We start from the raw sequence: 14,741 nt of genomic DNA on the forward strand, positions 1-14,741 counted from the left end.
TGTTATGAAGTTCTGTTTGAAAAGATATTGAGCCCTTTGTGTGTGCAAGATTTGTGTCTTATATTGGCTCTGGATGCTGAGAAGTAGAGTTTTTATCTTACACATACACATAAGTGATATACAACTTAGCATTAGCGTATGAAGCAACGCTGTTTGTGTAAACAAATTGAGCTTAGATATTTGGACAATGTCAAAACATTGTTAATTCACTGCCTGCTAAGCAGCAGTCATATAATGCAACGGTTAGAAACTCCGACTGTCGTTAGGGCGATCAGGTTTCGATCCTGGCTTGAGGTAGTTGCTTGTCTAGCCGCACTGATGAGCTGTGAAACAGCGAAACAGTACTATATGTGTATGGCATATATATAATGTCATATAAATTACTACATTTAATCACAAATTAATATACAAAGCTATAATTTTATGCATTAATTTTAAGTATTTACTTCAACACTGCTCAATACATAGGTAGAGCTAGTTATGAAAATATATGGCAATTGCCATATTTTCATAACTTACTATATTTACACACACACACACACACATATGTATACACATACATACAAATACATACATACACCCACACACTTTGATTTTATCAGCTCACTATCACTTTACGAAGTTTGTACTTGAAACGAAAATTTTAAATCATAAGTTGTAAATGCTAGTTGTTACCACTTATCCCTCACATCACCACTTAAAAGTAATTATTTCTTTGCAGTTTATCCATTGCACCATCGGATTCACATCTGCATCCAAAATGTATCGGATTCATAATATTAATGTTAATAATATCCTAGATGAGAGGAACAAATACAAATAAAAATCCTCAAAATTACAAAAGTAATGTTTTCTAATTCTTGTCACTTTTCAGATACCAATGTATAACTGTCCTCTCGAATATGTCTTCTACTTCGCCTGAGATTGTGAAAGAAAATGTTTTACCTCAATTATACAAATCATTGAAAAAAGGTAAGTTAGATTTTTTTTAAAAAGACAAATTTTAAAGTCAGGATATTGGATTATATGAGAAGGTACACTTTTCAAAAGCAGGAATCTCACCATTTTGCAACAAAGCAATGGATATAAAAGAATACTTTAAAATTGGAAATCTAAAATATTTCGAATCGGATTACTATTCTCATCTTCATTGTTAAAATTATGTTTTGATATAACTACCTTCTTCAACTCTGAATCTTTTTAGCCACATAAATTAGTATAAAATTAAATACAATTATTAAAATATATAATAGCACACCAGCAATATATATTAGTAGTGATCCAACACTTCTAAACAATATCAAGTGAAGATTAACAAGATCAAAAAGATATCCATGAATAAATTTAATATAGCAATCAAGAACAGATTAGTAATCTAAATAATTCAAATTATCAATCCTCATCTCAAAAATTCCGAACACAATATTATCTATTATATATGTATATATATATTCACACTTTATACAATCATTGTAATTCAGCAGCAGACATAGCATAGAGAGTTGAAATACACATGATAGTTATACATATGGAGAAAAGTAATTCACGAGTATTCAAGGGTGAAAAAGAGTTTTAGTTCTATTGTATTAATGGAGTCCGCAATGATGGACAGCTTGATCCGGATGAAAGCTGGGTTTATAGTGATTTTGTGCACCTTTCCTCTCAATTGTTTCCATGTGGCTTCTAATTTAAAGTTTAATGATTGTGTTGAAGTTGACCCTCGGCACATGTGCAAACCATCTGGGCTGCCATTCTCTCAGCTTGCCATCAGTGTAATGCAGATATCATTGTAGATGTGGTCCAGCAGTGTAATTTCAGACATCTAGGAGAGCATTTTGGTTCTCATAAAGGGAATGCTTTATTCAATCTTTTTTGTGTCCGTTAAGCACTTAGAGCTGAACAAAGTAACAGGTCTCACAACAGTTTAGTCAATCTTTGAATTTAGGTGGTCATTCATTTCTCTTGAAGAGTGCAACAATAAACATCAATTTGTGCTTGAAAGCCACCTTTTACTTCTCATTCATTTTATTTAGTTTAAAACGTGGCATCTATTACTGAATCGGTTAAGATTAAATTAATAGTGTTTTAAAGAATTAAAAATAACAAGAAAACAATATACATGATGAATTGATAAATTTAACGTCTATCATGAAATTTCCAGATTTTACTCATCCATAATTACTTTGATCTCCTATGATGTTATTGGATTTTATTTCTCATTGATTTTGCAAATTTATTATTATTTATTTATTTAGGAGGGAAATTCTGATTTCTTGATAATATAAATGAAATATTTTCTGACAAGCCTCACCAACACTCAAGAATCCTAATCTCATGTCACTATGGCACAGACCTAATAAAGTGTGGCTAAGTTAGCGTAGTGAAACACTTTTCTCACTGGTCACCAACTGATACTTATATTTGATGTCCAAAGTAATGCCAATCAAAGAAATCAAATGTAATGAAACAAATTTTTTATCTAAATTAAAAAAAAAAAATTTAACTGTTCAAATGAGATTGTACATTTTTAAAAAAAAATAAATGCTTGTATAATGTTTTTAAAATTATGCCAATTCTAACAAAAAAGATTGCTAAAGAAAACAACAGCATTTTAGACACAGACTAGCGAGGAGTACCCGGTGTTGCCCGGGTGTTTGTAGGTGTGTGTGTGAAAAAAAAACGAAGCCTTGACGCGCATAGTAAAATGTGAAAAAAAAACAGGTGCGCGTTTTTGACGAGTTATTGATGTGACGGCGATAGCTATTCAGCAGTTAGCATTTTCTGCGGGACAGTTTTTAATGAGGTCAATAAATTGGTTTGTTTGTTTTTAAAAACCCGCTCCCTGTTTATTAGGGGGAGTGTCTCGTCTCAAAATGAAAGCTACCGTCTGACATGACGAAGTCGACATTGACCAAACGTTACTTAGCTCTCTAGAGACCACTGGCTTTCGGCCAGTAATTAGTTGAGTTTCGTTTTTTTTATACCGAAAACCGAATGTAACGCGTGCCGATCGGAACATGTCGAATAATTAATGTTTGAAAATCAATAAAATTAAATAGACAGGCAAGCTCCGTAGTTAACTCTGAGATATTACAATTTATAGATGATATAAAAAAAAAAGTTTTAAGAAGTTGTGAACCGAGCGATCGCTTCTCTAAAAGAAGCCTTTTGTAGACATACACAAAAAGCGAACATACATACACACATTTTCGCTTTTATATATATAGATTAATATAATAATGCTTGATACCTGGAATGGCATTCGTCATAGGCATGTTTAGCTGACTTTACAGTGTGAGTTTCTTGAATATTAAATTCACAAGTCCCAAGTCTTATCAATATACTGACTAATGGAAATAATAACATTATTTTTTGCAAGGAGGTGTTGCCTTCCTCCCACAAACAACAATTGGTATTCTTGTCTGGTACTGACCAGCTTAATTTTGGTGATAGTGCCAAAACCACTGTATCAACATTGTTTATTTCATTTTTGATTATTAGAAAATTAAAGAAGCCCATTAGAATTTTTCTTCTATAATATCAACTAAATCCGACGTTACTTTTGGCCCATATGCACATTTTTAAACCAAATGTGAGAATTTTCTTAGATTTTCCTTTCCTCTTTTCCACAATTTAAATAAACGAGATTTGTCCTATTTTTCCCACTCTTGCCACAATTTCAAATTCTCTATATCCTTTCATTGTCCTCCTATTTTCCCATATCTGGGCAAGTCGTCAAGAACAACCTGCAAAATGACTGTTCTCCTTCCCATAACTTTACCTTCCCCACATCCACTTAACTCTAACTCTTGTCATCCTCCCTTCTTTCTTAATATCACCTCTCCTTCTCCATCTCTTTTATGTATAAATGCTATTGTGTGTATCAAAAATATAAATTCTAATTATTTTGATAATGTTGCAATGAAGAAAAAAGGAAATCAAACAAAAATGTTTTTTATTTTCTCTTGTGGTTTTCTATTTTCCATTTAGTTTTTCTCAATATTCTGTTTTTACTGAGTTGCCATGCTTCCATCAAGATAGCACGACACAGTTGAAGTCAATCATCGAGTTGAAACTGCTAGATCTGGCTTTATGCATTTTCAGCAGTCCTTATTGCGACATCAAGAAATCTCAATATCTACCAGGTGAATCTACCAGTCTGTTGTTTGTTCAATCCTGAACGAATGCTGACCTATGAGGTTGATCGTTGGAAATTATTGATAATGACTCTCTTGCATATTTTGTATTGCATGTCATCTATGTTGCAATTGCTGATCTCTACCAACACGTCAAATCTCTGATCCAAGAGAGAGCTAATCCTCTCTACCTTAATGTCACAAATGTCAGTAAACCGCTAAGGACATGGACAACAACTATCAAGGAGAACTTAATTAACCTCTCAAAACTACACATGGTCGACCTTTGACAATGGAATTACAATTGGTTTGCCATTTCATGTAATTTTGCTCAGGACCATCATGCATGGGTCAACTCTATTGTAACAACAACAAAACACATACGTTGAATCTCATTTTGTGTGAAATATTCATTTGTGTTATTCATTTTGTGTGAAATATCACTTGTTATTCATTTTGTGTGAAATATCACTTGTTATTCATTTTGTGTGAAATATCACTTGTTATTCATTTTGTGTGAAATATCACTTGTTATTCATTTTGTGTGAAATATCACTTGTTATTCATTTTGTGTGAAATATCACTTGTTATTCATTTTGTGTGAAATATCACTTGTTATTCATTTTGTGTGAAATATCACTTGTTATTCATTTTGTGTGAAATATCACTTGTGTTATTCATTTTGTGTGAAATATCACTTGTGTTATTCATTTTGTGTGAAATATCACTTGTGTTATTCATTTTGTGTGAAATATTCATTTGTGTTATTCATTTTGTGTGAAATATCACTTGTTATTCATTTTGTGTGAAATATTCATTTGTGTTATTCATTTTGTGTGAAATATTCATTTGTGTTATTCATTTTGTGTGAAATATTCATTTGTCTTATTCATTTTGTATGAAATATTCATTTGTGTTATTCATTTTGTGTGAAATATCACTTGTGTTATTCATTTTGGGTGAAATATTCATTTGTGTTATTGATTTTGTGTGAAATATTCATTTGTGTTATTCATTTTGTGTGAAATATTCATTTGTGTTATTCATTTTGTGTGAAATATCACTTGTTATTCATTTTGTGTGAAATATTCATTTGTGTTATTCATTTTGTGTGAAATATTCATTTGTGTTATTCATTTTGTGTGAAATATTCATTTGTGTTATTCATTTTGTGTGAAATATCACTTGTGTTATTCATTTTGTGTGAAATATCACTTGTTTTATTCATTTTGTGTGAAATATTCATTTGTGTTATTCATTTTGTGTGAAATATTCATTTGTGTTATTCATTTTGTGTGAAATATTCATTTGTGTTATTCATTTTGTGTGAAATATTCATTTGTGTTATTCATTTTGTGTGAAATATTCATTTGTGTTATTCATTTTGTGTGAAATATCACTTGTTATTCATTTTGTGTGAAATATTCATTTGTGTTATTCATTTTGTGTGAAATATCACTTGTGTTATTCATTTTGTGTGAAATATCACTTGTGTTATTCATTTTGTGTGAAATATTCATTTGTGTTATTTATTTTGTGTTAAATATCACTTGTGTTATTCATTTTGTGTGAAATATCATTTGTGTTATTCATTTTGTGTGAAATATTCATTTGTGTTATTCATTTTGTGTGAAATATTCATTTGTGTTATTCATTTTGTGTTAAATATCACTTGTGTTATTCATTTTGTGTGAAATATCACTTGTGTTATTCATTTTGTGTGAAATATTCATTTGTGTTATTCATTTTGTGTGAAATATTCATTTGTGTTATTCATTTTGTGTGAAATATTCATTTGTGTTATTCATTTTATGTGAAATATCACTTGTGTTATTCATTTTGTGTGAAATATTCATTTGTGTTATTCATTTTGTGTGAAATATCACTTGTGTTATTCATTTTGTGTGAAATATCACTTGTGTTATTCATTTTGTGTGAAATATTCATTTGTGTTATTTATTTTGTGTTAAATATCACTTGTGTTATTCATTTTGTGTGAAATATCATTTGTGTTATTCATTTTGTGTGAAATATTCATTTGTGTTATTCATTTTGTGTGAAATATTCATTTGTGTTATTCATTTTGTGTTAAATATCACTTGTGTTATTCATTTTGTGTGAAATATCACTTGTGTTATTCATTTTGTGTGAAATATTCATTTGTGTTATTCATTTTGTGTGAAATATTCATTTGTGTTATTCATTTTGTGTGAAATATTCATTTGTGTTATTCATTTTGTGTGAAATATCACTTGTGTTATTCATTTTGTGTGAAATATTCATTTGTGTTATTCATTTTGTGTGAAATATCACTTGTGTTATTCATTTTGTGTGAAATATCACTTGTTTTATTCATTTTGTGTGAAATATTCATTTGTGTTATTCATTTTGTGTGAAATATTCATTTGTGTTATTCATTTTGTGTGAAATATTCATTTGTGTTATTCATTTTGTGTGAAATATCACTTGTTATTCATTTTGTGTGAAATATTCATTTGTGTTATTCATTTTGTGTGAAATATCACTTGTGTTATTCATTTTGTGTGAAATATCACTTGTGTTATTCATTTTGTGTGAAATATTCATTTGTGTTATTTATTTTGTGTTAAATATCACTTGTGTTATTCATTTTGTGTGAAATATCACTTGTGTTATTCATTTTGTGTGAAATATTCATTTGTGTTATTCATTTTGTGTGAAATATTCATTTGTGTTATTCATTTTGTGTGAAATATTCATTTGTGTTATTCATTTTGTGTGAAATATCACTTGTGTTATTCATTTTGTGTGAAATATTCATTTGTGTTATTCATTTTGTGTGAAATATCACTTGTGTTATTCATTTTGTGTGAAATATCACTTGTGTTATTCATTTTGTGTGAAATATTCATTTGTGTTATTCATTTTGCGTGAAATATTCATTTGTGTTATTCATTTTGTGTGAAATATTCATTTGTGTTATTCATTTTGTGTGAAATATTCATTTGTGTTATTCATTTTGTGTGAAATATTCATTTGTGTTATTCATTTTTCAGTAAAAGTTTATGATAAAAAAACAAATTCAATATCAGTTTTAACATTTAAATTCCTTTTTTTTTCCCCCCAGATGAAATAATAAATAAAACTAATGAAAGCTGTTGGCGATCCGTTGTTACAACGTTGGAGACATTATCATCAGTTTGTAAAAATCCTTCCATGACAAAACTAGTTTTACCTGAAATCTTGACATGGCTGGAAAATTTATTAAGAGGTGAGTCATGTAGCTTTTATTTGTAATAAAATTATCGAGCATTTTTATGAGGACTTACCCATTCACTCATAATGAACTTTTCTAGCCATTATAAAAACCCAGTTAATGCTCATTTGGGGACATATTGCGACTTAACATGAGACTCCGTAAATACAGACAAGATTTCTTTGTATTCACTTTGTTGTACAATATATTCTTTTATACTTAACTCTGTTGTTTGCGCCTTCTTTTATGACCCTTTCCTAGGGCCACAACAACTTGCAACAAGGATTTGAGAACAAACATTGAAAAGTCGAATTTGAAATACCTCAGTGTTCCGCAACTGCTACAACATGGTATTCAAAACGATCTACTTCAAACAAGATCGATTTGCAACAAAGTATTCGAACACGCAGGACAGTGTTCCAAAAACACTAACAATGGATCATTCAGAGAATTGGTACCATAGAACCAGACAACTAAACATTTTAAGGACCAAGAAGCAACTCTGAAAGTTGCACTGAACTTTCAATTCATCTCCCCAATTTAATAAAAATAAAAAAAGGGGTTCAATGAGTAAAACTTTATAAATGAAAAATCTGTAAGTTAATTTTGTTTGATGTTGAACTAAACTTAGTTTTTTTTGTTTGTTTTACTTTTTTTTTCTTCCAAAGAGAAGATTTGTTGTGACAAAAAGAACTTTATTTAAATTATTTTTTACATGTTCAAAGCCATATTTATTTCTCCTCCTCATTTTAAAAAATAAAAATAAGAAACCATGGAAGACTTCAAATCAGCCATGGAAATATCAAATGAATTTATAGCAAAAAAAATGAAAGATTTCAGGAATAACAATAGGAAATGGGAGAAAGATTTCAAAACCTGCTATTGGAACAACAACAAAAAAAAAGTCTGTCACTGGAGCAACAAGAGAAAATTGAATGATTACTAAAAACTTTAACAAATGAAAAAAGTAACAGTTTTCTCAGAAAATGCCGTCTGGAACGTCATTGACTATTTTATTTACACTCTGGACAGAAGACAAGACTTTACTCTTTATAAGGCCTATAACATTGATTGTCCCAATTAAGTGAACTCCAAAAAAGGCCATATATTGCTTTGAAAACTAGGATCCATAGAACACAATAAATTTGTGGGTTACATTTTACCACAAAATATATTTGACTTAACTTTTTCTGGAACCATAAAACTCTTAAAAGGATTGTCCAGCTCGAAAATGTTATTGCATAAAATGTGGTAATGCCTGAATTTAACCAAGATGATGAGAACATGAGAAAAAATATTTTAACAAAAATAGTCAACAAACATTGCGGCAATTTTAAACTAGCTGAACTAACATTTCTGAATTTTTTAGATAAGGATTGGTTATTCGTATTATTTGGATTCATTGGACTACCGTTCTCATCATGAGTGTCATTTTCCCAACGTTTCAGTTGATGTAACCTTCTTTTTTCAGGTGTATCTTGTTGAACTCAGGAATTTGGATGGAATTTCGAATATTACCCTTTATTTACTTCATAAGGGTAGCATGCTCTTGTTTCATCAGCCATGACTGGATAGAAGTCCTAAGTAATTCTCAATTGTATTTTTTAGTCGACCACACTGAGAATTAAACCTTCAAGAGAATATCACTTTTACAATTGATTTTTCCAAGTATTCTAACCACTCCTCCACAGATCCTTGCGGACAGTTATAGTACAAATTTTGGGAGCCTTAAAGCTATGGAACGCTGACGTAAATAAAGCGTTCCATTTGAAATTTGTCCATTTCTAAGTTCAACAAAAACTTTCCTGAGTTTGACAAGATACACCTGAAGAAGGTCGAAGGTTGCATCGATAGAAACGTTGTGAAAATGGCACTCAAGATAAGAACAGTAGTCCAAAGAATCCAAATAATATGAATAGCTGAACTAAGTTCTGACAATTTCAAACGCTTGATATTCATACAAGGATTAGTATCTGCAAAAGTCTCTGAAATTCCTTGCAGAGTTTTAACTAAATTAAAAAGCAAATAAAACCTGACAATACAAAAGTTGGCAAAAGATCACAAACAAGTGATTAGTGTTAAAAAGAGGTTCAAAGGAGATTGAAAAATCCGGCGTCGCATACGCAAGAAAGATACATAAAATGTCCAAACTTTATTCTCCAGAGAAAATAAAAAAGGACATTACAAAAAAGAATCAAATAACAACATAAAAAAAGCAAATTATTATCTTGTCTTATTCAACTCACAACATTAAAAAACAAATGCGTTAATGCTTAACAATCTCACTATATTAAAAAAGACAAATTTGTTAGTGCTACAAAAGAGAAAACCATAAAGACGAACAAATACAGAACAGTTTTCTATGTATGATGATGTCCCACTATACAATGATAGGGTCGTCATACCAAAAACATTACAAAAAAGGAAAAGTAACTAGCTCCCCTTGTGGAGTAAATGCTTGAGAGCAGGGTATTATGGAGACTTACCTATTCACTCTTAATGGACTCTTCTGATCATTATAAAATCCTCAAGAGTTAATACTCTTGTGGAAAAATATTGCGACTTAATACAAGACTAACTTAACAGTCGGTAAATACTGACAGCTTTTTTTGTATTCACTTTCTTGTACAAAATATTTTTTCTACCCCTTTTGCTTGCGTCATTTGCTAGAGTCATAACAAAAAAAATACAAAAATCTATTCAACATTAGTGAGAATTTTTTCGTATTATCTGTTAAATATATCAATGTTTTATTTGACACCCTTTTTATGAACTCTTGTGCTGTTCATATCCTGAATAATACCAGGTAGACCTGCTAGTTCGTATAATAGGAATGATTCATTTCTTTTCTCTTCATTTTCAGATGATATCAACCAAAGATCAGAGGTAACTGAATTATGCCATGAGGTCCTAAAATCAATCGTTAAAATTGTATCGTCTATCTGTGAGAAAGAATATGTCTCGTACATCGATTATCTCAATACGTGGCTTGTGCCTCGTTTGTTGCAACTGATCATTCCACATCTGTTGGATAGCAATTGTTCGACGACAACAACTGCCATTATAGAATGTGCAGCCACCATTCTGAGAGAGATTACAACTAAACTGGATCAAAAGTGAGTTTGTTTTATTCTTCGTTGTCATTTTCAGTGTCTTCATCTTATATTTGTTTAGCAGAGAACATTATAAAAAAAAAATACTTTTCCTCAGTACAAGTGAATTTAAAAACTTTTATTTATTTTAAAATTTACTTTTTTAAATTTCTTCTTTTTAGTATATTTTTTAAATATTTTTTAGTGTTTTTATCTATTTTATTGAATTTTTTAAATTAAACAAGGTTTTTAAATCAGATTTTTTTCTCAATATTATGTAATTGATTTGTAAGTTAAGAAACCAATAAAATGCAGAATTTTTTTTTAAAATAAAATTTGTATTAGAAAATTTTAAACCAACTTTATGTTGACAATATACATCTTCATCAAGCAGTAACACCAGGTCACAAGGAAAGAAAAAGAAGCGCAAACTGTTTTCATGCCTGATGAAGAATTATATCATAAAAACTAAGTTGATTTTAAATAAATATTTATTTAAAAAGAAAGTATTGTATTGACTTCTTAAAAGTTCCAATTAAAATTTTTAAATTTATTTTTTATTTAAAATTTTTTTAGATTTTGATCACCATTTTTTAATTTTGATTTTCCCACTTTTCCACAAATACAGTGAAGTCACCTTCAATTAACGATTTTCAATTTGAGTGAAAAATAAACCAATAATTTGTTTCAACATTTTTTTTATTAATTTGTATTATTCGGGCTACTATTATTTTTCAATGTTATTTTCACAACATTTTAGTCAATATAACTTCTGACCTTCAAGTGCTTCTTTTCAGAATTGCTTATCTTTGTCTAACTATGTAATTTATATGGAATTTCAAACTGAATGCTTTATTTAATCCATGGAAGTAGATTGTTCTTGTTCTGGCAACCATATCTTAATAGAATGAATTAATTTTCAATTTTATTTTGTAGATATTGAATCAACCTTCAGAAGATAATCATTTAAAACTGATTGAACTCAACACATTTATCGATTGCACTACAAATTTATGTGACTAATGGGAGAAGAAAAATTTACCTCCGTGGATTAAATAAAGTGTTTTGTTCAAAATTCTGTATAAATTCTAGAGCTCAACAATAATTCACAAATTTATTGAAGGTTGACAATTACAGCAAATTACATTGCAAAAATAACATCCAAGTCCAAATAATCCAATTAAATTTGAAGATTTTTGAAATTTTGTTTACAGTAGCCATTTTGATTGCCAGTTTTTTATCTTTGTTATAAGGTGAAGCTAAATTTTGGATCTCTATCGGCCAACTCCACTGCTGGTCACTGAAGGCTGAAATTATCATTGTTCTTTTGTGGATGCCACTATAGTGATGTAGTTCAGTAGGGAGATTGCACAGAACCTACACCAAATGACTAACATAAGACTCACAATGCACTTTTTATGAAGACATACATGCTGTGATAGAGAATAGTGAGATGGTGTGATGCAGGTGTCAAGCAGATACCATTCTACTATATGATGATGCCACTTGTGATTGTCTTGAACTTGTATTCAATGAAGAGCATCAAATGTATTTGCAAAAATTTTTTTCAATTTAACACGTGATACATTAGTAAAAGACTTTATTTTGCCACAAAAAAAAATTTGATCTTTAATAAAACAAGGTTTCTTTTTCTTTTTTATATGTGATTCTAAAAAAATCCTTTCAATTGAAACTAATCCTTCATTTGATAATCTTAATGAAAAACTTTTTTCAGGAAAACCGAAGTATTGTGTCAGCAGATTGTTTGCCTTTTTCTTCATGAGGATAAAAATGCATTTGGTATTACATTGCCGTCAGATTGTAAATTCCAGCCGTTGAAGGTAAATGCGTTTCTTTCTATTTTTTTGACTTTGATTCACCCCCAACAAGGCAAATGTGAATTATGGGTCAGATTTATGGGGCAGGCATCTAAAGTGGGGAGTTGTGCAGTAAGATGTTTGTTTACATTACATTTAAATTTCTGCATGATGTTAAAGTGTTGAAAAGCTAGTAGTTGAGGAAAAAAGCTATTAGATTAAAAAGCCTTTTGAAATCTGGAAACCTTTACAGTGAGAGGTAGAATTCTGTTGTGAAGAGTCAGAGGCAATCAAAAGTAATCCATTTGTTATAACCAACTCCTACTTCATCAGTATAAGATATAGACATGACAAATTTAAAACAGTTTGCAAGAAAAAGTCCTTAAATTTTTACTTTTGCCTTAAAAAGGCCTTATTTCTATTATTACCTTGAAAAATTCTTGAAAATCGTATTCTTTATGTCCAGTAAAAATCTGTGACGAAATATTAAAAATAAAATCGAAATAAATACTATTGAATTATTTGAGTATTAATAAAAATATTAAAGTATTTTTTAAATATCTATTACATAAATCTCAGCCGTTTGTATGTCTGCTAAAAACTTTTGTCATCTGCATCGAAGCAGCATGAACATGGTGTCATTAGAGTGATCTCTCAGACACATAATATCGAAAAATTAGAAAAAATTTGTCAATTATTTCATGTAGAAATGTTGTTTTGTTTGAAGTAAGGGGAGGGAGTCAGGTAAAACCTTGGTTTCGACGCTGTTTCTTAATCACACATGCACAAACAGTCGATTCGTGATTTTATTTTAAAAAGCTAAATTTGTGATATCATTACATCTGTGTTATCGTAGCATTATTGATAACGTTTGCTTACAAACTTAAGTTATGCAAGTTCGTGCCCACCATGTAGAATTTTCTTTTTTCTCTTTCCTATCTTTTAAAATTCTTAACTTGTGCATGTCTATCATGTGGCATTTTTTTCTTTTAACAACACCCAATGGCACCCAAGTCCTGTTTTCGTGGGGTCCCCCCCCCCTCAATTATTTAACCATATTTTATGACCAGGCAATGCTGGACGCCCCCAACTAGTTGAAAATAAAATCGAAATACATTGTTTTGAAATTGCATCATATTATTGTGGATACAAAAGTTATGTCCATCTGATGTTTTGTGGATACAAAAGTTACGTCTATCTGATGTTTTCCATATAATAACATAAGTAGGGTAGTTTCATGATAAAGGGACGTAACTCTTGTATCCACAATACTGGAAATTCAAAATTTAAAAGTAAAATGAACACAGCATAGACCAGTCTACGGTGGGGAAAATAACATTTAATCGTGCTTGGTTGGCCAAAGTGAGTTAGGGAATTTAAATATGATTGTCGACAGGCATATTGTTGTGTATGTAAAAAGGCAGTTGTTTTGAGCAAAATGAGTGAAAGTGCTTTGAAATCGCGCATGGCTGCCATTAAACACAAAAATGAAAGCTGTAAATAGTTGACTAACAAGAACTTTATGCAAATGACTGTGTGACCTTTAAAATTATTTCATGAAATAAAGAGATAAATGAAAAAGGCTTTTCTTGTTGTCAATTAAGTGTTTTTGTTTATTATATCAATGTTTACATATTAAATTTTGTTTTTAAAACTTAGATTTTGTCTGGAGAAGACCTTGAAAAATTTTGGAAATGATATTGAAAATCTGTACAAACCCTGTAAAAGCAACCCAGGAGAAAAATATTTAGTGAATGATCAGTCCAAATCATTAATCAAGCACTAGTCCACCACCTCACAAAAGTTAATTTTTCTCTGATAAACTGTATGGATTTAGGCAAATGTTGTACAACTGTTGATATTTAACAGTCATCTCTGAACACATATGCCATACACTTGATAAGGCGGGCGATATATCCAAGGCCTTTGACCAAGTCTGTCACGAAGGGCTGCTAATGAAAATTAAATCATACAGTAGAACTGGACGTAGACTCAATATAATCAAACCCTTCTTAGACAATAGAACCATCCAGGTTGTCACTGATGGACAAACATCCAAGCAGCATAACATAAATGCAGGAGTGCCTCAGGGGTCGATCCTTGGACCACTATTATTCTTAATATTCATTAATGACCTCCCTGATAATATTGTGTCCAAGATGGGTATGGCTGATGATACAATGCTCTATAGCATGCACTAGTGAAGAATGGATGTACACTAATCTAAGACAATGGCAGAATAGTTAGGAAATGACCTCTAAACCGTAGCGGAGTGGAGCCATAAATTTAATTTTACTAGCATTTAATGCTAGTAAAACTAAGCTGAGTATCCAAATATCCATGACATCCTGCCTGAGAATTCTTCCTTCAAACTTTTCGGCTTAATATTTATAGGCAATATGAACTGGAACAAATACATTTTGGACATTATGAAGGCTGCTGCAAGGAACGTAGATTCCCG

General features: G+C 30.4%; 1 protein-coding gene across 1 annotated transcript in view; it reads left to right on the plus strand.

The window, feature by feature from the left end:
* The window catches only part of LOC145267130 (MMS19 nucleotide excision repair protein homolog), a 168,118-nt gene that overhangs the window by 106,435 nt on the left and 46,942 nt on the right, over positions 1 to 14,741 (plus strand). The window contains exons 15-18 of the mRNA XM_080123167.1: positions 875 to 972; positions 7,243 to 7,386; positions 10,235 to 10,487; positions 12,199 to 12,304. Coding sequence (XP_079979293.1) covers positions 875 to 972; positions 7,243 to 7,386; positions 10,235 to 10,487; positions 12,199 to 12,304 — 601 coding nt within the window. The remainder of the gene's footprint in view (positions 1 to 874; positions 973 to 7,242; positions 7,387 to 10,234; positions 10,488 to 12,198; positions 12,305 to 14,741) is intronic.

Source organism: Euprymna scolopes, chromosome 42, assembly GCF_053919585.1.
Source record: "Euprymna scolopes isolate OS-2025 chromosome 42, ASM5391958v1, whole genome shotgun sequence".
Classification (NCBI taxonomy): Eukaryota; Metazoa; Mollusca; class Cephalopoda; order Sepiida; family Sepiolidae; genus Euprymna; species Euprymna scolopes.